Raw genomic sequence first — 24,381 nt, 5'->3', positions numbered from 1 at the left:
TGGCACTTGAGCCTCAAGGCATCCTGGGAGTGCTCTGCTGTGTTGAGTTCTTCACTCCTTGCCACACAGACAAGTCAGGAATCCACGTAGAGAAAGTGCTGCAGTGTGGGGTGGCCTGGCCTCAGTGTCCTCGGCCATACTCCTGGCCTCTTGCCCAGTGCAGGTGGGTGGGCATTTACCTTGAATTCCGACAGCAGGGCCCCTGCACTGGCTGGCTTGTCCCCCTCTCTGCAGGGACCTATGGACTAAGCAATGCACTGCTGGAGACGCCCTGGAGGAAGCTGTGCTTTGGGAAGCAGCTCTTCCTAGAAGCTGTGGAGCGAAGCCAGGCACTCCCCAAGGACATCCTCATTGCCCAGCTCCTGAATGTGCTCAACAATGACGAGGCGTGAGTGGGCAGATCATGCTGGGGCGAGCAGAGTATTCTCCTCCTCTAGCCCTGGGACGTAGAGGCAGGCAGGCAGGCTGTGCTGCCGTGGGAGGCTCAAGGAGGTGACTGGGGCCAGCTCCTCAGCCAGCGGGAACCTGATAGATACGCTATTCTTCATTCCTCTCCTAACTGCTCCCCTCCTGGACCAGTATACTTGGAAACTCAATGTTCTCAGAGGCTTGATGTGATCATGTATGGGGCAGAGAGTAGCTGGAGGTTCCCTATGTCTGCACACAACTAGTGGGGGATTCTAGAAAGCTCCAGGTGCCCCAGAAGCAAGCAGCTACCCTGGGAGTATGTCTGGGGGTTAATTGTCCTTCCTACATATTGTCCTACTGGTACTGTGGCATAGACACACCTGTCCTGGGAATCACCTGGGGGAAAGGAGCTCCTGACCCAACTTCCTTTAAGGTACCCCATTGGCTTCTGCACACAATACCTGCTCTAGGATGCCACCCCCGGCATGTCCTGGCCATCCCAGCTGGGGGTCAGAGGTGCTGGCCAAGCTACCATCCTCCCATGCCACAATGTGGCCCATACTCAGGCCAGGCCACTCTCCTGCCCAGATGCCTCAGCAGCCCTTCAGAGGAGCCCCCATGAGCAGCCTCCCATTCCTTTCTGCTGGAACCCCTCCCTGTCCCTTGCTTAGTCTCTGTCTCCTTTTGGAACCATGAAGCAGGGCACCTTCAGCCCCAGCATAGCTGTCCCTCAGGGAAGCCCTCCTTGGGCTGGCCCGGCGTCCCATGCTCAGCTGTAAGTCCACATGGCCCTTGGTCACTGTCTGTCATCCTTGCTGGCCTGAAACGGGGTCCTGGCTGTTTTGACAGCTGTGGTCCTAGCACCAGCTTCAGTGGCTGGCAAGTTGCAGAGCTCGAGTGGGTTCCTGTCACATGGAGAGGTGCCCATAGGGTATCTCTTGGGGTAGGCAGGGTGTGTGTGTGGCCAGTGACCCCTCAGCCAGGCATCTGCCCCACAGCACCCCTAACCACTCAGACCTCACCAGGACAGGAAGGTGAGTTTGCTCTGAGAGACGGTTTTTGTCCTTCCTGGGGGGGCCTTGTACAGCTCTAACCAGATGGAGCCCCCAGACCCTTCCCCAGTGCCTAGCTCACAGGTGCTCTTGTCCCTGGATCCTGGGAAAGCTTCTGGTAGCCCTAGCAGGACAAGCTGGCCTGGTAATCACTCTCATTGGACCCCTCCAACTGCCTTGTGAGGCTGGTAGGCTCCTTGGGCACTGCAGGCCTTGAGGATGGCAGGTGGGGCTGCAGGTGGGTGGGTCGGGTGGCAGTGACCCCTCCTCTGTCCTTCCAGGCAGCTGCCAGATCCGGCCATTGAGGACCAGGGCAGGGAGTACGTGCAGCCCTTTCTGAGCAAGTATGCTGCTGTGTGTGTGCGCTGCCCGGGCTATGGCACCAGGTACGAGGGGCTGCTGGGTGCATTCAGTCCTGTCCCATGAGGAACCCAGCCCTCCCTGAGCTCTAGGGATCCCAGAGCCTCTGCCCTCTCTAAAAGCAGCTGCCATTTTAGCCTGGGGGGCTGTTGGGCCAGCAGACACCATAGTTGATGGTTTTGCACGAAATGCTCGTCGGCTCCCAGGGGTACTGCAGGAGTGGCTTCTGGGCTTGTTCCTGCTCCCTACACGGTCTTGAGGGGCCTGGAATGGCTATGGATGCACGCGGGGTTGGTAGATCCCCGGGGGCCCAGAGGTCCCGCTGCCCAGCTCTTCCCCCCCACCCCCTTCGCCCTGTGTCCTTGGGTCTGTTACATTTTCTGTGTGACCAGGGCAGGAATTAGGCATCTCAGCCTGGGGACATTGCCCCAGGGCATCTCAGCCTGGGGACATTGCCCAAGAAAAAGGCAACTTCTGGTCTCAGCCACAAGGGGAGAATGCCTGGGAAGGAGAAGCTGTTGAACGGGTGTCTGCTGTCCCAGCAAGTTCCCTGTCTGCCCCTCTCCCTCCGAGGCAGAGGAAGATTGGCTGTGTGTGTCTGGGAGACCCAGCCCATCCTTATGGTTCTGTCTGGGGTAGCCCACATGCTGTACTTGAAGGTGTTTGGGATGTACAGAGGAGGGTGGGCTACTGGACCAGCTAGGATGCTCTAGGAGTGCTGTTGCGCACCTGGCCCACCTAGCCTGGAGGCGGATTGTGACCTCATGCACAGCAACATCTGCCTAGACTTGGCGTGCACCAGGCCCCGTGGGCACCAGCCTGGCTGGTGACCTGCAGTAGACTGTGATGTTTCGGCCAAGATCTTGGGGGCCCGTGGCCACCAAGGACACAGGGATGGGGTGCCTGGGTGGTGACAAGTGCTGACTGATGCCACAGTGATATCACATGTACTCTGGGTGCGTGATGATGTCACAGGTTTGGTTTTCAAGTTAAGGTTGGCCTGAGTCAACCTTTCTTCCACCCTCCAAAAAATGACAGCTTAGAGCCCTCTATCTGGGGGATGGGATGGTAGGCGGGACCAGGGTGGTGTCAACGACCAACCCTGATGCTCCAGGGCCGGAGCATTGTATGCCTGAATGGTGGCCTTTCCATTCTCAGGCTTTTCTCTTGGCAGGTGGCAGGGCATCAATTCTCTCAAGCTTCTGTGTCACAGACTTATTTTCTTGACTGAGTTACATACTCACGGGTACTCATGTGCTTGAGGTAGAGTGCCAGTTCTGCTCCCTGGATAGGTGTGTGGCTGCTGGGTCTAGGCCCAACTGGGACCACCAGTCTTTAGCATGTGTGTGCCCACTCTGGGTGTCAGCCTGCACTGGGGCTTCTTGGGCACCTGGTCCCTGCCCTCTCGCAGGAGGAGACAGGTACCAACAAAGTGAGGATTGGCCTTGGGGAGGGCTGGCAGGAGGAAAGAAAGTACACTGAACCTTTGGGATGGGTAGTGGTGGGGGGAGGACAGGAGACAGTTCCTGGTGACAGAGGCCCCATTTGGGGCTCGGCCAGGCAGGCAGGGGGCTGAGGGCAGAGGGCTGAACACGGGCCCCCTGCTCTCTTTCAGAACCAACACGGTCATCCTCGTGGACGCAGACGGGCACGTGACCTTCACAGAGCGTAGCATGCTGGACAAGGACCCCTCCTGCTGGGAGACCAGCACCCACGAGTTCAAGCTGCAGAGCTAACCCCTCTCCCTGGGTGTGGCCATTGGGCTCCTGGAAGGCCTTGCCTCAAGAACCAGTGTGGATAGGAACCTTCCATAGCCACATGCACTCCTGTGACTTGTCCAGCATCCCCCAGGACCAGGGCCCTCTAGTGTTTCTGTGACCTGTCTGTGTCCTTGTGTCCAGCTCAGGGTCTGCCCTTACACTGGTGGGAGGGACAGAGTCCCACAGTAGGCCTGGGGCAGGCCCAGGTGTGCTGTGTGTGTGTGAAGGCACCTGGGCCTGCCCCTGTCCAAGCACAGAGGCACACACTCAAGGCACATGTTTCCATGCACACCTGTAGGTGCACAGGCACCATGCACACCTGCATACACATGTACAGGCAACAGATAGGTGCACACATGTTCAAATGCACACACGGTTCCGGGCATACACACATATGCATGCTAGACAGGCAGAGACGTGCCTCTCACACACACAGGTGCTTCTGGCCAGTGGGTCTTTGCCTTGATCAAGAGAGAAGGATATAGACTTTTGGTTAAAAGTGGTTCTCCTTCTCCTGGGCATAGTCCACTTCTGGACAACTAGACTTGCTCTTGGAGAGGAGAGGCCTCATTTGGAATGAGAAATGAGAACAACCCAAGGAAAACCCACTGTCATAACAGAAGCATAGGCTGGTTGGTGGTCCTTTGTGCTCTGGGGGGGTGTCTTATATGTGCATGGAGTGGTCCCATAGGGGGAGGGGGTGGTCCTGCATGATGCACCAGGGGTCCTGTGTATGCTGGGGCACCTTGGTAGGCTGTCAGGCACCTACCTGCCCATTGTGGGGTCATGGGTCTTGGGTAGGCCCTCTCAGCGAGGGGACACAGCCAACCCTTGCTATTTCCCTTTTTCTTGGGGAGTCAGACTTCGTAGAAATCTGTACTTGAATGTGAGACCTTGATAATAAAACTCTAAGGCTGTGGTGAGTCAGTGCATTTCAGGTCCTTGTGTGATGGGGTACAACTGTACAAGGGGTCAGCGGGGCTGCTTTCCTGGCCTGCAGGAGCTCCCAAGGCACGCTCACCAGAACAAGCCTCTTCCCATGTTCCTCTTTTGCTCATGGGTTTCTGAGCACCATAGGTCCATCACCCCGTCCATCTGTCTGTCCTTGGTCAGAGGCTGGGGTTCGAAAGAGTGTGTGTGCATGGGACACGGCAGGTGCCAGTCACAGGGCCTCCTGAGCTGGGCTGAGGAGGCCAGGGGATGGTAGGAATGGATGGGTTTCAGGGCAAGGGGGCAGGTAGAGTCCGTGTCAACCGCAGTACCCTGGTTTTGGGCAAGCACCTGGGAGTTCTTGTCCCTCACCCAGGTTGAGCATCAAGGGGTCCCATGTGTGTCTAGTGCTGACCTGCAACTTGGCCTTCTCAGGGCCAGTGACAGCTTGGGGTAGGTTGTGGACCTGTACCAGGCCCCACTTGCCTCAACCCTTCTCTCCTCCCACCTGAGTACCCCTCAGGGGCCTGATGCCCTCTCTGGGTCACTTTAAACTCAGAGGAAAAGTGCTTGAGCATGGTCAGGTTTGAAGGGGGTCCCCAGTGGTGGCATAGCCCATACCCCCCAGGCCAGGGCAAACTGGCCCCACGTCCCACACTTGTTGGCTGAGCCACACCGGGCCAGGCTTTCAGCCTGGGCACTGCTGATCCCCTTCATCTGCCTCAGTGTCCCACACCAGCACCCACCCTGGCCAGGCATATCTGCCCCCGAGGGGCACCATGGGGCTGGTGTACAGCCATCTGGGGAGCTTTCCCTGATGTCTGTCTTTACCCCAGGGAGAGCCTACACAGGGTTACCCCTGCCCTCAGCCTGCCCTGGGCTCCCCAGGTGCCTGAGCCCTCCGAAGAAGGGGCAGCCCAACATGTAATTCTGTTGTTGTGGGTTGTGTGTCCCCTGAAAGATGTTGTCATCCTGGCCCCCGTATATCAGAATGTGACCTTATTAGGGTATTTACAGAGGTAATGGAGATAAATGAAGTCATTAGGGTGGGCTCTAATCCAGTATGACTGATGTGCCTATAAAAAAGGGGAAGTTTGAACACAGGGACAGACATGCATGCAGGCCGAATGCCCTATAAAGACTGGTGCTAGGCTATCTCATGCCAAGAAACTACCAGAAGCTGCGAGAGAGAGCCGAACAGATCCTTTCTTGGTGCTTTCACAGGGAACGTGGTCCTGCCAACACCTTGACCTCGGACTTCTGGCCTCCAGAACTGTGGGGTGATAAATATCTGTGGTTTAAGCCATTCATTTGCGGTGCTTTGTAATGGCAGCTCTAGCTAACTAATACAACTGTGAGCTTCATTTTACAGATGAGGAGATTGAAGCTTGGGGAGATAACATAACTGTGTCTCAGTCCCCAGGCAGATAGGGAGGCAGAGCCATGAGGCCAGGAAGGAGTAGGATGAGGACAGGTGCATCTTGTGGTGTCTTCCCTTGTAGGCTCATGGTCCTCCCACTTTGGTTTCACCGGCTGCCCTACACTGCCCCTCCTCCCATCACCTCATTTATCTTGCCTCTGCCACTGTCCTTGGCAACACTTTCTGCACAGCTTCTGCCCCAGGGTCTTGGCACTTGCTGTCCCTTCTGGTTGAAGAACTCTTCTCCCCATATATCCAAACCACACTCTCCTTCACATCCTGCAGCTCTTTGGTAAAGTGGGGAGGCATCCCATCTAAAACTGCAATCTGCCCTACCTTGGTCCCTGCTCTATTTTCCATAGCAGTTAGCACTGTAACATGCTAGGTGTTTTGCTTGATTGTTTCCTGTGTGTCTCTGTCAGAAGGAGAGAGGCACAAGGCAAGGCCATCGTTCCTCTTTTGCCCATCACTTTATCCCGATGCCCAGGCCAGGTTGACATTTGAACCAATGATGACATTGCTGCACTTCCCAAGTCCCCGTTTATTTAAGCCTTGAAGTGAGACCCTTGTGTGATTAGGAGGGACCCTAGGAAGCTGTGCCTTCTAGAAAAGCTTCTGGCGTGCCACACAGGAAGGCCTGGACCTGACCTTGGCATGGTTTAGCTAGTCATCAGATGCATTGGATTCCTGAGTCCCCAACATGGGTTCTCTTTTCCCAAATGGATGGGGAACTCACCTCCTTTTCAGATGCCCCTTCCTAGATGAGGGGCTTCTGCTCTCTGGCTCTAAGACAGCCAGCTGAAGTGTGTTGGCATGGACGCTGGTGTGTGGAGCTGACTGATACGGAAGCCAAGTGTATGAGTAAACAGGACCAGCCCAGGAACGCAGCCTGGCCTTGAGGCTTGTCCTGGCTCCTGGTCTTCTGCCTGCAGAGACACTGCCCCCACCTCCCCACTCATGGCCACCCTTGCCCTGCCACCAACACCTGATCTTTTGGCCTCATCTGCCAGCAGATAGCATCATCCAGGCCCTTTAGCAGAGACTGGGCTCAGGTGGAAACACAGGATTCCAAAGGGAAAAGTTTCCTCCCTCAGCTAGGGCTAGAGTTTCAGCTTCTAGGCATCCACCTGAGGCTGGAGTCGGATGGGGACTGTGGGGATGTCATGTGGGAAGGCTGTATGGGAGGCCAGCTGTAGTGTGTTGGTCTGAGGTCTCAAGTCTGAGGCAACTCACCAAGCAAAAAATGTGGAGAGTTCGCTAGGGCTGGATGGCGGCATGCCAAGGATTCCCATGAGCTCTGACCACTTAGCCACAGGGAGACTGGCCTCCTCTGGCCCAGTCCAGAAGCCAGAACCTCATGGGGCTTGGTCACATTTTTATTGTGAAGTGCCTGGTGCTGACCACTGGGGCAGCCAGGTGAACAGCAAGGGGCAGGAAAGGAGGAAAGGGCCTGGATGGGCCTCCGACTTCCTCACCTGTGACATCTTTTCATTTTGAAATGAATTCAACTTACTAAAAACTTGAAAAAAATAGAACAAAACATTCCAGTGTCCTTTACCCAGTTCCCTCGAGCCACAGTAAAATGACTACAATCAGGAAGTTAGCATTGATACAATACCACCAGCTAATTTACAAACCTGATTTGAATTTTACCAGTTGTCACACTTATATCCCTCTCCTGAGCCAGGTTCCAATCCAGGGTCCAAGTCCCATATCACACTTAGGTGTGTCTCCGGTAGTCAAAGACAGCTCCTCAGTGTATCTTTGACTTGAATGATCTTGACACTTGAAGAGCACCTGCCAGCGTTTTGGTAGAATGTCCGTCATTTGGGTTTGTCTGGTCTTTCTGTATTCAGATTTTGCTTTTTGGGTAGAAATAGCCACAGGTGATGCATATGCATGTCCTTCTCAGGAGGCCCACAACACGAGCCTTTACTGGAGCTGACTTTTGTCTTTGTTTTCAGCGAGGTATCCTTAGTATACGAGATAGCGTACGTTTTTAAGGTATAAATCTGATATGTTTGTATCCGTATACGTTTGCTGGTCACCTTGATCACTTGGTTAGGTGGGGTCTTTCAGGGTTTTCTCCACTGCAGTTACTATTTTACGTTTGCAATTAGCACCTTGGGGAGAAACTTTGCAACTCTGTAAAGCAACAAAAAAACTTGCTGCCAATTCTCATACTTCTGCCTGCTATTTCAGCATCCATGATTTCTGTCCGCAGCAGGTTTGTGCAGGCTGCCAAAAGGGAAATTTTCTACTTCCACCATTCCTTTTGCATTTATTTACTGGAATTCTGGTTTAAGGAAGAGCTGCCTCTGTCCATTTACTCATACCCTCCTTTTCTGAGGTTCTTGAAATGGCACTAGCAAGTGGAAAGATGCGGGACAGTTCAGCCTATTTGTCCTTTTATCCTAATGATTATGCTTAATGCTTTTAACTGGAAACGTGTAATGCCTGTGTGTGTGTGTGTGTGTGTGTGTTGTGTGCCTGTGTGACGGATGTGGTTGTCTATGTCTCTGTGTATATGTATGCACACGTACAGCCTCCTGTGTGTGTGGTTTGTCTGAGCGTGTATGTGTGTCTGAGGGTCTATCTGCACGCACGCGTACGGCCTCCGGTGTGTGTCGGTGTGTGGTGTCTGCACGCACGCGTACGGCCTCCTGTGTGTGTGCACGCACACACGTCCGCTCTCGTCCGCACCACGTAGACCACAAAGGCGACTTCAGCTCCCGGCGTCCTCCGCGCCGCCGGCGTCTCGGCGCCTCGCGCGCGCTCCCGTTCCCGGCATGCCCCGCGCTCCCCCTTCCCGGCATTCCCCGCGCTTCCCGCGCTCTCCTGTTCCCGGCATTCCCCGCGCTCCCCGTTCCCGGCGCTCTTCGCGGCCGCCGCCCCCCGCGCGGCGAGCCCCGCCCCGGCGGCGACCGTTAGCGCGGCCGCGGCCTGAGCGCCTGGTCCCGCCCGCGCGGCCGCGCTATTGGGCCGCGTGCCGTGGCCGCGAGCGCCACGCGCCGCCGATTGGCGGCCTCCACAGCCCGCTGCGCGGTTCCCCCAATGCGGGGCGGCCGCGCGCGGGGATTGGCCGCGAGTCGCCAAGGCCCGCCCTCCGCTCGCCCCGCGCGGCAGGCGGGTCCCGCCGACCGGAGAGAGCTTGGTGGCCTTCCTAGATGGCGGCGGCGGCGGCCGTGGCGGCTAGGCCGTGAGGGTCTCCGTGCTTTGGTCGGGCTGCGGGCAGCTCGGGCAGGCCGCGGGCGCCGGAGGTAGGTGCGGGGCGCGAGGGGCGCCCCGCGGGCCGGGCGGGCGGGCGGGCGCCGCGGCCTCTGCGCGAGGGCGCGCCCTTCCCCTCCCTCCTTCCCGGGCCGAGGGCTGAGGTTCCCGGGCGGCGGGCTGGGGCGGGGCGGGGCACGAGGGCGCGAGGCGGGGCGGCCACGCGGAGTCCCGGCCTTTGTGAAGCATCATGGCCGCGGGCCTCGGAGGACGCGGGGCGGGGGTCCCGCCGTGGGGGGGCGGGGGTCCGGCCGTGGGGGCGGGCCCCGGGCTCGGGTGGCGCCGACGCCGGTGGCTCTGCGCGGGGATGAGCAGGCCCCTCGCTCTGCGGGCCGGAGCCGTAGCGGCGCTTTCAGGCGGGAAAGGTATGAACGCGGCTAGTGCTCGCCCAGGATCCTGCCGGGCGTAACAGTTTGGGAAATCTGAGAAGTCGCCCAAGTCTTTCCTCCGCCAAATGCTCATGGATTGAACGTCACGTAGGGAAGCGGGATGTGGTTTTGTTGTAACAATGGTCGTAGCAACGAATGGAAGGTTGCAACCTGTTGATAGTAATACCTGTCAAGTATTATTATTCGGTGGACTTGGGTTGCTCGTGGTAGGAGCCTGATTTGCTGTTCTGCATGCTTGCATGTACCTCGTTACCTGATGCACGGCAGTCCAGGCTAGGGCTGGTGACTCTGAGAGGCCAGCCACCCAGCGGAGACCCTGTTTCCTGGCCGACCCTGTTTCCTGGCCGAAGCCTGGACTCCCAGTCAGGGGCCTCAGGCACAGTGGCCCAGACCCTGCCGCAGGCTGTCCCTCACCAAAGGGAGTGAATGGCCAGTCAGCAGTGCGCCTGTGAGTACAGGATGTGAGGCCTATTGGAGGATGACAAAAGGAGTGGATGAGGTCATACTGCTGCTGGGTTGGGCGGGAGGCTGCAGTGTGAGAGGCTTGACCGAAAGGCACCAGCCCCAGCCCTGGACATGAACGCCAGGGCCTCGATGCCACCCCAGCAAGTGGACTTGAGTGAAGGGTGCTGTCCAAGCCTGTTGGATTTACCCCACCTGCTAGGGATCCAGGGGAGCCTGCTGCGAGTCTGCTGCTGGCTTACAGTCCCCTTGGCAAGCAAGGTTTGCATCCGTGTGTTCAGTCAGCTGAAGCAGCAGTGAGGCTGCTGGTGGAAGAGTCCTTTGAGCCCTTGATGGCCAGGCACTCTGTAGCGCACTTCCTGGGGATTGTTTTATAAAACGACCGTGACCTTGGTGGTAGAAAACGGGAATCTCACTGCATTACCTGGTCTTGGTCCCTCTTAGTAGCTGCCCTTCCCCTTTTGGTGGTCTCATCCAGCTTCAATGCCCTCTCTCCTTCACATCTCCAATCACCTTCTCCAGCCCTGGCCTCCTGTCTGAGCTGCTGTCTTTTCCATATCTCCATATGTTACTTTGATGCCAAGTATCAATGTCCAAACCTAAAACCTTATCTTCACCCACCCCACACCACTTCTCATGATGCCTTCACCACCTCAATGCATGACAGCTCTGTTCATGATTTAGGGTCACCCGGATTCCTCTCTTAGGCTTCCGTGCAACACTCAGGACCATTTCTTACCACCTCCAGTTTAATGTGCTATTTTGAACTGCCTGGTGAGCCTCTTAATTCTTCTCTTTGCTCTCACCCTTGCTCCTTCCCCCACTCGCCCATGATAGTTTTTTTGGACACAGAATGGTTCTTAAAAACGTAAGATAGTGTAAAACTGGGGAAGTGAGCAGAGGAACCAGCTTGCCTGGGTGATAAAGCAGCTTTACTACTTTATAGCTGTGTGACCTTGAGCAAGTTGCTTAACCTTTCTGTCCTTCCATTCTCTCAGTGCTCTCTGAGAACCGGTGAGTGAAAATGCGTAACACTCTTAGAGCAGGGCCTGGCTGAAGGCTGGCTGCTATTGCTGTCCTTGGATCATTCAACCTCACTGCTTGGACCCTCCTGTCCAGTTGCCCATCTCTTAAAGGCCACAGTCCTGGTCTCACTCCCCCTCAGCACGTTGCTTTCACCTGCTGCACTACACTTCTACCCCAGGGTCTTTGCTCTTCCGCCACCTGGAATGTCTCCTCCTACCCCCCTAGCTTACTCTCTGCTGCCTTCAGATGGACTCTGGCTGTGCAGCCCTTGCCGTCTGCCCTTTCTGAAGCTGCCTCCCCTCCCCCCCAACTCCTTGTTTTGTTTTCTCTTGAATACTCCTCAGCTTTTCCTATTTGTTGTTTGTCCATCTCTCCTACTAAAAAAAGTGAGCTCTGTGGGGCAGGAATTTGTCCATTTTGTGTCCTTAGCCTCTAGAATGGTACGTATGCCACATGGAAAGTGTTCAGCAAACACTTGTTGAATGAGTAGAGTAAGCTTACCAGGGAAAGTAAGGCACTTGATAAGGAGGGCCCTCCTGCGGAGCTCAGCCTTGAGCTGCTGCCCTCTGGGGCTGGGTGGACTTTCCTGATCTCCCAGGGAGAAGGAACACTTTTTCTCTACAGTTCCTGACCCCACCCTCTGCACCTCTTCCAGGCCTCCCTGCATTGTTGTCATTATCATCTTTGCTTTGTGCTTTGATGCTGGCAGCTGCTTGGTCTTTTAATGTGGGTAGCAGGTGTCCCCATCCTGTACCACCCTTTGTTTTTAACACCCCCGCCCCCCTTCAGCCACCAGAATCACAGATTGGCTCTTCCTAGTATCTCTACAGACCTACCAGAAACTGAAGGTTTTGGTCCTGATTTCTGTCTGTGTTCTGTAGCACTGGACATGCTGACCTGTCTCTCCTTCTCTGAAACGATCTTTGTTGGTTGCCAGGAGACTGGCCTTATTTCACTTGGTGCTCCTCATGCCTGTTCAACTGCAGCCTCCTTAGCGTTTACCTTGGTTCTGAGTCTTGTTATCTGTATGCTTTATTCCCTTGATCTTCAGCACTTTTGACAAATACACCTTTGGGGGAAGTATTGTGTTAAATTCCCATTGAATTTAGGAATCTAGAAAATAGCTCAGGGGTCATTGCCTTTCCAGCTGTGTCCAGGTGGTGGGGACCTTGTCTCTTTTTCATGGTAGTACATCCCTTAGAATAGACCAGTGAATTTGGTTGAATTAGTCAAATCTAAACAAGTCTCTGGTTTTTATGTTGTGTCTCCTTGAAAGTGCAACCACCACGCTCTACTCCTTCGCTGTAGACTTCTTAAATGTGTGATGTCTGCTGTCTTCTGTTCTATCCATGCAGCCAGTCAGGCCTGCCTTGTGTGGGCATGGGCATGCATGTGTGTATCTGCACCCGTGTGCATGGCATGTTCATGCGTGTGTGTGTCTGCATGGTGTGGGAGTGTGTTTGCATACACATTTGTGTCTGCACGTGCTTCTCCTGCTTTGATGCCCGGCTGTCCTGCAGACCTCTGGGTTTTTGGATTGTCCCTCTGACCTGCCTTTTCATGTCATCCCTTTTTTGTCCTTTCTCTGAAGGGAAGCTTCCCAGAGTTGCATCCTCAACCCTCTTCTTGGTCTGTGTTGCCTCTCTGGGCAGCCTCTCTCCTGTGGTTTTGGTGACTACCACCTCGCTGATGTGTTCTGGCCTTCTGTTTCTGGGCCAGTCACAGCTCCAGAGCTGTGGCCTCAGCACCTGTTGGACAGGTCTGCCTGGAGGCTCCATCCGTTCTCCTCTGCAGGCTCCTGCCTGAATGCTGGAACACGTGTATCCCTCCAGGGGAGAAGCTTCATTCGCCTTCAGTTCCCTCTTGTCTCTGCTCTCCACCTCTACCCGGTCAGCAGTGTGGTCAGTTCTATGTCTTTACTGTTCTTGAGGGCTCCAGCCCTGTCAACAGAGCCTCTTTCACACCTTTGTGCTCTGGCCTGGAGGACTGCCCTCTATGCCTTGGGCTTAGGCACTGGGCCTGGCACAATTGTCAGTCTCCTTTTCTAAATAGGGACTGAATTATGGCATGGGAATCACTTCACCTTTGGTGGATCCTTATTGCCCCTAGGATGGAGCCAGGCTCCAGATGGCCCCCAGGACTTCCTGTGCCTTGGCTCCAGCTGTCTCCTGAGGCTCCCCGTACCAACCCTGGCCAGGTTCCCTTCCCCACAACAACCTCCCCCCTCCTCTACCGGGAACAGAACCACGCCACCTCTGGCGACCTCAGCACGCTGCATCACTGTCCTGGTCCACGTGCCACCTTGTGGGCCCAGGACAGTCCTGGGGTCCCTGGGTAGCAGAGCGCCTGGCCGTACCTCTGAGGCCCTAGTGCTGCAGAGTTGAGCTGAGGGTCTCGCACTCGCCCTCACCCTCTGACTGACCCAGCCCTAGCAGGTGAGTGGATCCATGTCGCTCTGATGGCCAGAGGGAGGCCACACACCTTATGTGTGTTCTGGAAAGGGCAGCCTTGCACCGCGAGCTTGCTTACCGAATAAATTGAGTTAGGGGAATGCTGCGGTGAAGCTTAACCCAGTTTTTAAAAGTCTTTTTTGAGCCTTAAGATAATACTTTTTTTTGTGCTTCTGAAGTAGGAATTACAGTGGACAATTAAGTAATTTAACTTGGAACTAAAATCATAATTCAGGTTCTGAAGGAAGAACGTAGAGTTAGTTTGTTTTGAAGCCTAGAAGTTTGTCTAAGGCAGTAGTATTTTAAGTTCTTTACTGCATCGTTAATGGCACTTGACTCAATACCAGGGAAGCAGAAGGTTTCTGTCATTTTGTGACGATGTTTTTAAATCTCTTTGCAGGTGGAAGAAGAAAGGTGCCACTTTGGCATGAAGACAGACTCGCTTAGTCGTCAGTCATTTAAGCTGAGTGCATTGTGATTTCCAATAATTGAGGCAGTGGTTCTAAAAGCTGTCTACATTAATGAAAAGAGCAATGTGGCCAGCTTGACTAAGCCGCCAGCGTGTGCAGCGCGGGCAGGACGGCACCCGGGTCTCAACGGACTTGTGCATGTTAGCTGTATAGATTTATGTAAGGTTTTTTAAAACTCTGGTCTTTTAAAATAGTCTTAACCACTTTTACTATGGAGACATATGAGAGTCCCTCTCCTCTCCCGCGTGAGCCCGCAGGAGAAGCGGTGATGGAGAACCGAGCTTGCCCCCTCCAAGCGCTGCCCCGTGAACAGTCTCCACCACCTCCCCTGCAAACGTCCAGTGATGCAGAGGTAATGGACGTTGGCTCTGGTGGTGATGGACAGGCCGAACCCCCTGCTGAGGACCCGCTCAACTTCTACGGAGCTTCTCTTCTCTCCAAAGGATCCTTCTCTAAGGCCCGCCTCCTCATAGACCCGAACTGTAGTGGCCACAGCCCGCGCACCGCCCGGCACGCACCTGCGGTCCGGAAGTTCTCCCCTGACCTTAAGTTGCTTAAGGATGTAAAGATTAGCGTGAGCTTTACCGAGAGCTGCAGGAGTAAGGACAGGAAGGTGCTGTACACAGGAGTGGAGCGCGACGCTCGTGCAGAGTGCGGTCTGGCCCTTAGCCCTGTCAGTGGAGATGTGCATGCTTGTCCCTTTGGCGGGAGTGTTGGGAATGGGGTAGGTGTAGGGGGTGAGAGTGCTGATAAGAAGGATGAGGAGAATGAGCTGGATCAGGAAAAGAGAGTGGAGTACGCAGTGCTCGATGAGTTAGAAGATTTTACTGACAATTTGGAGCTAGATGAAGAAGGAGCAGGCGGGTTCACGGCTAAAGCAATCGTGCAGAGAGACAGAGTGGATGAAGAGGCCTTGAACTTCTCCTATGAGGTATGTCGGCAACCCCTCCTTTGGAGCACTCTTAACAAAACCCAAAGAGAGGTGTTGGGAACTGCAGCATCTTTTGAAAGCTGATGTTGCAGAGGAAAAAAAACCCATATGAGGTGGAATAATGTTAATGTGGAAGAGAAAAGGCTGTAAGAAGTCCAGGTGTTTACATTTTTCTAATGAAAGGTTTGGCTGAGCAGTCGACCTTGTACCTTCTATGCAACCTGAGTTGGAAGGTGCTCCCGAGAAACGCTTCCTGGTGGCATGTGCACCTGTACCAAGCATCAAGTGTGTTGGTTGCAGTTGTCAGTTTCTTCCTGTTTGTTTTTCAGATGATCACGCAACATAAAGGCATACCTAGGCCCCCACTTGAGAGTGCCTCATTTCTGTGTGTGTTCTCACTAATGCTGTTAAGCTTGCCTACGGTACAGGAATGCAGGCTCTGGGGGCCGTGGTGTCTGAACAGCGTGTTTTGCAGGATGATTTTGACAACGATGTCGATGCTCTGTTGGAGGAGGGCCTTTGTGCTCCCAAAAAGAGGCGAATGGAGGAGAAATATGGGGGAGACAGTGACCATCCATCTGACGGAGAGACAAGTGTGCAGCCAATGATGACCAAGATTAAAACTGTGCTAAAAAGTAAGTCAGCCAGTCAGAAAGTAGTGTGTTTGTGGGGTGGCAGAAGTACAGGTTTAAGAGCCCTTGGGTGCCAGGCAGTGGTCTGGGCAGTGGGCACATGTTTGAGGGAGGATGGGCACACGTGATGAGGGGGAAACAGACAAGACACAAGGATGCACCAGATGCATGATGACCTGGGTGCAGATTGTAGTGTTTGCTGTGGATACACACCATAGAGCAGCTGGTGTCGTGGAGAGTGGGGAGGGCACTTTGATGGGGTGAGGAGGGGGAATGCTGTTATTCAGAGATGACAAGATGGGCAACTAAAGGCCAAGGCCAGAAGTGGGTGCAGCATTCCTCTAAAAGTACAACTCCTATGGCTGCAGCATGGTGTGTGTACTTTAGGTGGACAGGTGGGAGCTCCTGTGGTAGGGATGAAGGTATTCCAAAGCTGTATTTGGATTTGGGGGTGGTGGGTGGAGCAGTTGGGAGGCATCCAGAGCTGTGCCCATGCTACTCCTTTGCCAGTGTGCTGCAGATCTGGGAGCAGTCGGTGTCAGTTTCTATCTTTTCCTGGCCTGGAGTTGCCTGTGAGTGTCCACGTGGAGATGTTGGGCTGGGGATTGGGCAATGGGAAGGGGCTGAACAGATATGCCAGGGACTCGGGCACATAGTTGAAACCTTAGGCTGAGGTCTGGGGTGCAGAAGGTGGCATGATGGGAGGAAATTGAGGGGCAGGTGATGTGCAGTGTCCCAATGCAGAGTGGCCAGTTTGGCTGTACTGGGTGCCACATGTGTCTGCCCATGTTAGCTAGTGGTGGGAACAGGATGGGCGTTGGGTTTATCAGCCGTAGATGGGGTAAGTCTGGGGCGCTTCAGCTTCTGGGAAGACATGTGGGGGCAGGCTTTACTTTACCTCCAGAAGGTCTGCTTTGTACTTTTCCTGTGGTTTCAGCAGTCTGAGCAAACAAAGCCTTGTCCATCCTGAGCGGCCCACAGGTTCACAGTATTTCCTGTGGTTTCAGCAGTCTGAGCAAACAAAGCCTTGTCCATCCTGAGCGGCCCACAGGTTCACAGTATGCCTGGCCATGACTACAGGCATGCCAGTGGGCCTGCCAGCACTGGGCACTGCTGTGTCTTTCCCTCTGCAGCCTTCTGTTCCACCTCACCCACCTGGCAACCTACCCCAGAGTGCTGCCTCCTAGGAGCTACAGCATGGGCCTCAGACTCACAGGCTACGTGTGAGCTGCATGTGAGCTTTGACGGCTGGGCCAACTTTCTGACTGCAGTTGTCACAAATGAATGGCTCACATGCACCTGTGTCCCATGTTGTACTTTGCTTGCATTTTGTTTGCTTCTCCTTGTCCTGACTTAGCCCACAGCTGCTGTAAGGCAGCTCCTTGACTCTACCCTGGGTAGGGCAGAGTGTCTAACATTGTCTATGCTCCTCTGACTTGTAGTGCTCCCTCCTCAGGGTCACAGCCAGTATTGTTGTGTTCTGAGGTCAGGCCAGGAGTTAGCACAGCCGGGTAGGGACCTGACCCTGGGATGCTACTCCCTTTTCCGTGAGAGTCACTTAGGCCATTTCATTATGTGTATGTTTTTTAGATTTCATTTGCTTGTTTCTTTTGTCCTAAATTCTGTACTTGCTCCCAATTCCTGTAAGAGCATTAAGTTTCAGTTAAATCTTTGTGTTTTTCCTAGTTACCAGGCCTGCCAGTGGCAGGTGTCAAGTGAGTAACAAGTCTTGAGCTTTTTCTCTATGACTGCCTGTAAAGGATTGGGAGTAGTGTCTTAAAACTGATTTAGAAATGTAGAAATTGGAGGTAGTGTTTCACGGGCTGGGGAGAGTGTGCAGCTTGGGTACAATGAACACTTGTTATCTAGTCACAGGGAACAGTGGACAGCAGACATGCAATGTATTAGCAAAGCTTACTCAGCCCCTGGGGTGCCTCTGGCCACAGCCAAGGCAGCCAGTGAGGGATTGATGTTCATCATGCCTGTAGCTATGCAGATAACAGCTGAGGCTGGGACTCATGTCTTGCAGACCCTTTCCCAGGCACTTTCGTGCACCACATATTGTTCTAGGCCCGAGAGTACAGCAGTGAACAAGATAGACAGCTTTCTGCTGTTGAGGGGGAACTTTTCTCTGGGTTGGAGCCATATAAACAAGCACAACAATTGAGAGCAGAGTTTCATGCATGGGAGGTCTGAGTCGTAGGCGGGGCTGGCAGAAGCTCTGGTGGAGGTTGGGGTACTTCCCTACTCTTCTAGTTCTTAGAGGTTCGTTCTTTTTAGTCCTTGGTTGACTTTACTATTTTTATCTGCCATGTGTCATAAGTTTGAAGACCTCTCTACAACTCAGTGTGCTTTTGAAGTGATTGGGGGATGGTCTTGTCTTCTGTGCAGGTCGTGGCCGTCCTCCTACAGAACCATTGCCCGACGGGTGGATCATGACATTCCATAACTCTGGAGTCCCCGTGTACCTACACAGAGAGTCTCGGGTGGTCACCTGGTCCAGGCCGTACTTCCTGGGAACGGGAAGCATACGGGTAGGGGATGCATCAGTCATGAATTTAGTCTTGTAAGTTTGCAGACTGAACATGCACATGTTGTGTTTGCATGGTAGCCAGGCAGAGGCAAGTGGAAGGCTTCAGATATTCAGAGCTTTGGGGTCATCCTTGTAATCTTTGTTGCAATTTCACTACCCACAGAAACATGATCCTCCTCTGAGCAGCATTCCTTGTCTGCATTATAAGAAAATGAAGGACAATGAGGAAAGAGAGCAAAACAGTGAACTCGCCCCCAGTGGGGAAGTGTCTCCTGTCAAGCCCCTGAGCCGATCTGCAGAGTTGGAGTTCCCTCTGGAAGAGCCCGACTCCATCGGAGCTGACTCAGGGGCCCTGGATGAGAAGGACCCACTGGGGGCTGAGGCTGCCCCTGGGGCCCTGGGGCAGGTGAAGGCCAAGGTTGAGGTGTGCAAAGATGAATCGGTTGGTAAGTTTCTGGGGTGAACTTTCTTCCTTGCTGGCTGGGATCCATCTGCAGGGATTTGGCTGCACTCCACACCTTCCCTGGCATCACATTTCTTCTGCTGAAGGCCACCTATTCCTGGTTTTGTCTGTGAGGAAGGGACTTCTAGAGACCTTTTCCACTCATGTGGTTGGAAACGTCTGCCTCCCTGATCTTAGAACCTGCCTAGGTCTGCAGGCCCTACATGGCTGGTTGTGCCATGAAGATGGCTACTGTCAACGCAGAATGGCATTTTTCTCTGGTTACTTACGTGACCTTTCCTGAAATCTTGGTTTTTCAGTAGGAGGTGCTCATGTGGCATTGTTTTGATCGGCTTTTTTTTTTTTTTTAAGATTTTATTTATTCATGAGAAACACAAAGAGACACAGGCAGAGGGAGAAGCAGGCTCCATGCAGGGAGCCCGACGTGGGACTCGATCTCGGGACTCTGGGATCACGCCCTGGGCTGAAGGCAAGCGCTAAACCGCTGAGCCACCTGGAGGGTCCCCTGAGCTGTTTTGATACGCTCAGAATGAGCTGCTTTGATCCACAGACTTAGTACTGGGAGACAGCCACCATTCTGCAGACATTTCCCACTTCAACCCCACAATTGCTTTTGATTGTGTGTCGGTGTTTCTCCTCTCTCCTGTGTCTTTTAGCTTAGGCCTACCCATGCAAGTCTCAGTTATCTCTACAGTGGTGGCATGGTAGCAGACCTCTCTCAGCCCACCTGCTGAATCTCTTTCAAAGAGGACTTTGTGTTTTCAGGATTTTTGGTTATTGCTATTTGGATATTGTCTGAATGTTGCTGCCCAGCCTTCCTCGTAACTCATAGGGGTGAGGAGCCTAGAAAAGCTGGAGAGGGGATTGGAGTGACACCACTGCTGAGAGTGGGGAAGGTGCCCCAGAGAGGGGCGGCCTCTGTGGAGAGGGCCGGTTGGAACCTCAGGCATCTGGGGAAAGGCAGGGTCTGACACTGGCCCTCAGCTTCCCCCACAGACAGACTGCCGTCTTCTCCTGACCTGCCTCCCCGTTGCCTCCCTCGGCATCCACATCAGCTTCCCCTGTCTTCTGTCAGTGTGTCAGTCGGCTTTTCTCAGGACCCAGCTGGAAGGGAGCTTTTGCTTTAAGACTTCAACGTATTGGTTTTTGTCCAAATTCATCTTTTATGCACATGGAACACCTGAATGAGTTCCTGTTTTTCTGAAAACATCTGCTTTTCACTTCTAACTTTACTCCCTCGGGAGAAGTGACCGCTTGTTTCTAGATTCACTTCCCTGCGGTAATGTGTAAAGAAATACGAGGTTTTAGTGTATTATTATTATTTTTAAATGTTTTAGTTATTTATTCATGAGAGCTACAGAGAGAGAGAGCAAGAGAGAAGCAGAGATGTAGGCGGAGGAAGAAGCAGGCTCTATGCAGGAAGCCCAATGTGGGACTCAGTGCCGGGACTCCGGGATCACGCCCTGAGCCAAAGGCAGACGCTCAACTGCTGAGCCACCCAGGCATCCCTGGTTTTGGTGTATTATTAAGCGGGTGCAGATTTCACAGCCTTGAGTTTTAACTACGTATTCCTCAGTCTTACACATGAACCACCCCCTCCACATCCACAGGTGCTGCTCTTAGGGCTGGGCGTAAGCCACAAGCGTCCCTGCCTCAGAGCTGACACTTGAGTCAAAAACCAGTGAGGGTGATGTGGCCGTCTAGGATATCCTGGGAGAGAGAAGGCTAGTGTACAACATTAAAAGCTGGAGGCCCCTTGGAAATTCATTGAATTAGAGATGGGTGGTAAGCAGTGGGGCTGGGCCAGGAGCTGTTGCAAAGAGGCATGACAGGTATGAGCCCCCCCAGCTTCCTGGGTGTGTTGCTGAGTGTGCAGGCAGCCAGGTGGCTGGAGGGGAGAGCGCAGGGTACACAGTACTTCCACTGCTGTGGTACTTGTTTTGATAGAAAAGTCTTGAAGGCCATCCTGAGTTTTGTGGAGTTTTTTAAAGCTTTTTTCTTTTTTCTTCTTTTTGTTTCAAAAAAATTAAAAGCATCGCAAAAATTTGTCCATAGGGACCTGCCTGAGTAATTTGAGTGAAAGGACGTGATTCTTTGCTTTCTTTGCCCAAGATTTCAGGAAAAGGGGAATGGGAATGGCATGGGTGGGACCTGTTTGATGGGCAGCCCATCACCATCCTACTCCCTGGACAGAGGAAACATAACTCTTTTTTTTTTTCTTTAAGATTTTATTTATTCATAGAGACACAGGCAGAGGGAGAAGCAGGCTCCACACAGGGAGCCTGACGTGGGACTTGATCCCGGGTCCCCAGGATCACACCCCAAGCTGCAGGTGGCGCTAAACTGCTGCGCCACCTGGGCTGCCCGGAAACATAACTCTTAGGTTGGACGTTAGCAATTTTGTTCTCTGATAAATCCACACAGATCTTGAGGAATTTCGGAACTACCTGGAAAAGCGTTTTGATTTTGAGCAAGTCACTGTGAAGAAATTCAGGACTTGGGCCGAGCGGCGGCAGTTTAACCGAGAAATGAAACGGAAACAGGCAGAGTCTGAGAGGCCCATCCTGCCGGCCAATCAGAAGCTCATCACTCTGTCTGTGCAGGATGCACCCACAAAGAAAGGTGAGTTGGGGCATGTAGATTTTATCTTTGGCAGATTGGTTATACTGTTGTTTTACTTGATGGTCGTAGAATGTATGCTTTGTGTGTAAGTTGTATTTATCTCAGAGCTTACGTTTACCTTATGAATGCAGAGGTGTACTCCGTTCACGGTCATGAGCCCCTAATTCAGTGAGTCGCTAACTTGGATGGTGTCAGGTCCCAAGTGCTAGCTTGCGGCAGGTCCTCACGCTGTTGCTGAGTTAGGCCTTCTTGTCACAGAGTTTGTCATTAATCCCAATGGGAAGTCCGAGGTCTGCATCCTGCACGAGTACATGCAGCGCGTCCTCAAGGTCCGCCCTGTTTATAATTTCTTTGAATGTGGTAAGTTTGACCTCCCCTCCCTCAGCCCTGAAGAATCCTACACCTTGCTGGGGTCATGGCTGGGGAGGCGGGAACTGACCAGTAACCCCACTGTGCTGGGTTAAGAGGTGAAAGGGCAGGGCAGGGAAAAGCATGCTGTAGGTGGGGGGTCGTTTTCACAGCAGTTTATCCCATCCGAGGGCAAATGCCCCTGCCTCCCTCTTCCTCTGTCCATATTCCCCCCCCACCCACACTGTCCTCTCTTCCCTTGCTCTGAGAAAGGACCTCCTGCTGTGTCTCCACCTGTTCCCCCCTCAGCCTGCCCCCCCCAGTGGATGAAGGGGCCTCAGGCCTGTGCTTCCCACCAGCCGTCTCCTGTGGCCTTCCTCATCACACTTTTGTGAAAACCAGTTTGTCTTCCCCTTGTAATCCTGAACCTAAGAGTCACTTGTTTGTATGTCGTTTCCTTGGCTTCCTGCATTTGCGGTCTCTGCTATTCACCGTCCTGTGTCCACCTTTCACAGACACGCTCCCTGTCCCTGGTAGCTTGGCCTCTGACCTCCTATTTTCTTCCATCTTACTAACCCGTGCTCCCCATTTTTCACAATTTTCCTGGCAAGCTCACTGTCTGCTGACCAACTCTTGACCCTATCTCCAAGCCTCAGAGAGCCCTCATCTCTGCCTTCCAGCAGTAGCCCTTACCCTGCCTTGTCTGTTGGTGCTAGCAGATTGTATGTGTGCATGTGTGCACGCTTTTAATGTCTTGGCAAGTATTTTTAAAACCGTAATTTTAATTTTAAGAGAACCCAAGTGAGCCTTTTGGTGCCTCGGTGACCATTGATGGTGTGACCTATGGATCTGGAACTGCAAGCAGCAAAAAACTTGCGAAGAATAAAGCTGGTAATGTGCCTGCTTGTGTGTGTCAGACCCATGCTGCCCACTGTCTGCCTCTCCCCTTGGCTAGGGAGGGCTGGGGATGGGACAGATCCATTCGAGTTATGTAATCATCTAACTTAGTTTTATTTATTTATTTATTTTTAATTTTTTAAAGATTTATTTATTTATTTTATGATAGACATAGAGAGAGAGAGAGAGGCAGAGACACAGGAGGAGAGAGAAGCAGGCTCCATGCCAGGAGCCTGACGTGGGACTTGATCCCAGGACTCCAGGATCGTGCCCTGGGCCAAAGGCAGGCGCTAAACCGCTGAGCCACCCAGGGATCCCCTAACTTGGTTTTTTAAAAGTATGTGCTCATTGGAAAAGACTCCTAGAGGAAGTAAAACGTGAGGGGAAAAAAACTAGGAAACTCCAACCTTCTCTGCTCTCTGGCAGCTGGGCCAGAATCTCTTGCCCTTGTCCCCACCGCCCACAGCCGACTGGGTCATGCTAGCATGTTCTGGAGTGGGCTTGGTAAAAACTGAGCAAAACGTGGGCATGCTAGGAGGTGACAAAGAGGTAGAACCTTACATTGTTGGCATTCTTAAGTGGTTTTTACACGTTTGAGGATGATTTCCTGAGTTCTTCAATCTCTAGATTTGGGACTGCCACTCACAGAGCCTGCGAAGGCCTGTGTTTTCCAGTTAAAATGGAAGCTCCTCTGCCTCACCATCAGGGTTACTTGGCCTCTTTTTGGGAGTGGAGTACATTTTAGGGTGGGTGTTGGGTGCACCCAAAGCTCTGGTGCCCACAGTTCGATTCTTAAGGTTTCTACCTCTGCTATGGTGTCTTCCAAAGCAGCTCTGCCCTGTACAAAGCATGAAGTCTACAGTTTTATCACATTCTTACCATGTTTGGGGATTGGTAACGGTGCTTTTGTTTACAAGACTCAAGAGTTTACGTTGGTGTTGCTTTTTGTGGTGTATGCTGAGGATGATCGGGAGGATATGTTACTTTCTGTCCTGCCTTCTGTGAGGCTGTACTGGGCTCACACGCTCCACCTCTCTCCAGGAAGGCCTGCTGTCCATACTAGAGAGATTGTACCAAAAGGCTTTCAGCTTAACAGATTGGTACTACTAAGGTCATGGGGCAGATAGCTCACGTGGGGCCCACTGTGAGAGTGGAAATGTCCTGGCAGTAGGCTCTGCTCTCCCCATGTGTGAGGATCTACTTCCTCTGTCTAGACCCCAGTTACTCTTTAGATACCTCACTTGGATGTCTTGCCAGCACTTATGACTCTATAGGGTCAGACTGCTGCCCCTCCCCTGTTCCCCAGCACCCCACACCGCCCCACTGCAATGGTGAGTGGCAGCCCTGCTCAGAAATCTGTACTCAGCATTGAGCCATCCCTCTGCTCTGTCCTGCAGACTCTTTTTCAAGAGTATCTGTCCAGTCTCTACTTTTCCCTCCCACACTCAGAGCAGCCTGCTCAGTGCTCAGGCCTCACTGTGTGGCCTGGGTCCTGGTGAGCCATTTGCCTGCACACCATCACCGTGATTTCTCTGAAGCAGATTTCTCCTGTCTTGTCTGCTACAAGTACCTCAGGGCAAGAGTACATATAACCTGGTGTGGCTTATAAGGCTGCTCAAAGCCTAACACTTGCCCCACTGCATCCTTTGCTCAGGATGTGCTCCTCCATCTTCTACTCTCCCTGCCTCTGAAGTCCTGCACAGGAGCCGACGTGCAGCTTGCTCTGGAGTTGGGAAGTGAGCTGGGCCCAAGCCCTCACCCTTGGAGTTTTTCTTTTTCATAGCCCGAGCTACGCTGGAGATCCTTATCCCTGACTTTGTCAAACAGACCTCTGAGGAGAAGCCCAAAGACAGTGAGGAGCTTGAGGTGAGTGTCAATCCTGCCCTGTCTGGAGCTGTGGCTCCAATGCAGTGTCTGCTCCCTGTCCCCCCTCCCCGTCCCCACCTACCCACCAGCCTATG

At 53.3% G+C, this 24,381-nt stretch overlaps 2 protein-coding genes and 1 long non-coding RNA gene across 9 annotated transcripts in view; 2 read left to right on the top strand and 1 right to left on the bottom strand.

The window, feature by feature from the left end:
- The window catches only part of TANGO2 (transport and golgi organization 2 homolog), a 38,347-nt gene extending 33,844 nt beyond the window's left edge, over window positions 1-4,503 (top strand). For all 5 annotated transcript variants that reach the window (XM_072803513.1, XM_072803512.1, XM_072803514.1 and 2 more), the window contains 3 exons: window positions 235-388; window positions 1,742-1,846; window positions 3,436-4,503. In XM_072803513.1, the coding sequence (XP_072659614.1) occupies window positions 235-388; window positions 1,742-1,846; window positions 3,436-3,556 (380 nt within the window). In that variant the 3' untranslated portion in view covers window positions 3,557-4,503. The remainder of the gene's footprint in view (window positions 1-234; window positions 389-1,741; window positions 1,847-3,435) is intronic.
- Window positions 4,504-7,293: 2,790 nt separating this feature from the next.
- LOC140619697 (uncharacterized) lies at window positions 7,294-8,884 on the bottom strand. The gene is made up of 2 exons (XR_012019530.1): window positions 8,591-8,884; window positions 7,294-8,545 (listed from the first exon to the last, which is right to left on the bottom strand). It is a non-coding gene; the product is annotated as an uncharacterized lncRNA (long non-coding RNA).
- Window positions 8,885-9,034: 150 nt separating this feature from the next.
- The window catches only part of DGCR8 (DGCR8 microprocessor complex subunit), a 36,605-nt gene continuing 21,258 nt past the window's right edge, over window positions 9,035-24,381 (top strand). Inside the window, exons 1-9 of one of the 3 annotated variants that reach the window (XM_072803476.1) lie at window positions 9,036-9,190; window positions 13,925-14,925; window positions 15,401-15,560; window positions 17,949-18,091; window positions 18,254-18,536; window positions 20,978-21,175; window positions 21,434-21,535; window positions 22,316-22,414; window positions 24,204-24,286. In XM_072803476.1, the coding sequence (XP_072659577.1) occupies window positions 14,206-14,925; window positions 15,401-15,560; window positions 17,949-18,091; window positions 18,254-18,536; window positions 20,978-21,175; window positions 21,434-21,535; window positions 22,316-22,414; window positions 24,204-24,286 (1,788 nt within the window). In that variant the 5' untranslated portion in view covers window positions 9,036-9,190; window positions 13,925-14,205. Of the gene's footprint in view, window positions 9,191-13,924; window positions 14,926-15,400; window positions 15,561-17,948; window positions 18,092-18,253; window positions 18,537-20,977; window positions 21,176-21,433; window positions 21,536-22,315; window positions 22,415-24,203; window positions 24,287-24,381 lie in introns of all 3 variants that reach the window. The other 2 variants (XM_072803477.1, XM_072803478.1) reach the window with 2 other exon arrangements.

The sequence above is a fragment of the Canis lupus genome, chromosome 27 (assembly GCF_048164855.1).
Source record: "Canis lupus baileyi chromosome 27, mCanLup2.hap1, whole genome shotgun sequence".
NCBI lineage: Eukaryota > Metazoa > Chordata > Mammalia > Carnivora > Canidae > Canis > Canis lupus.
This window is presented reverse-complemented; position numbering and strand designations above follow the sequence as displayed.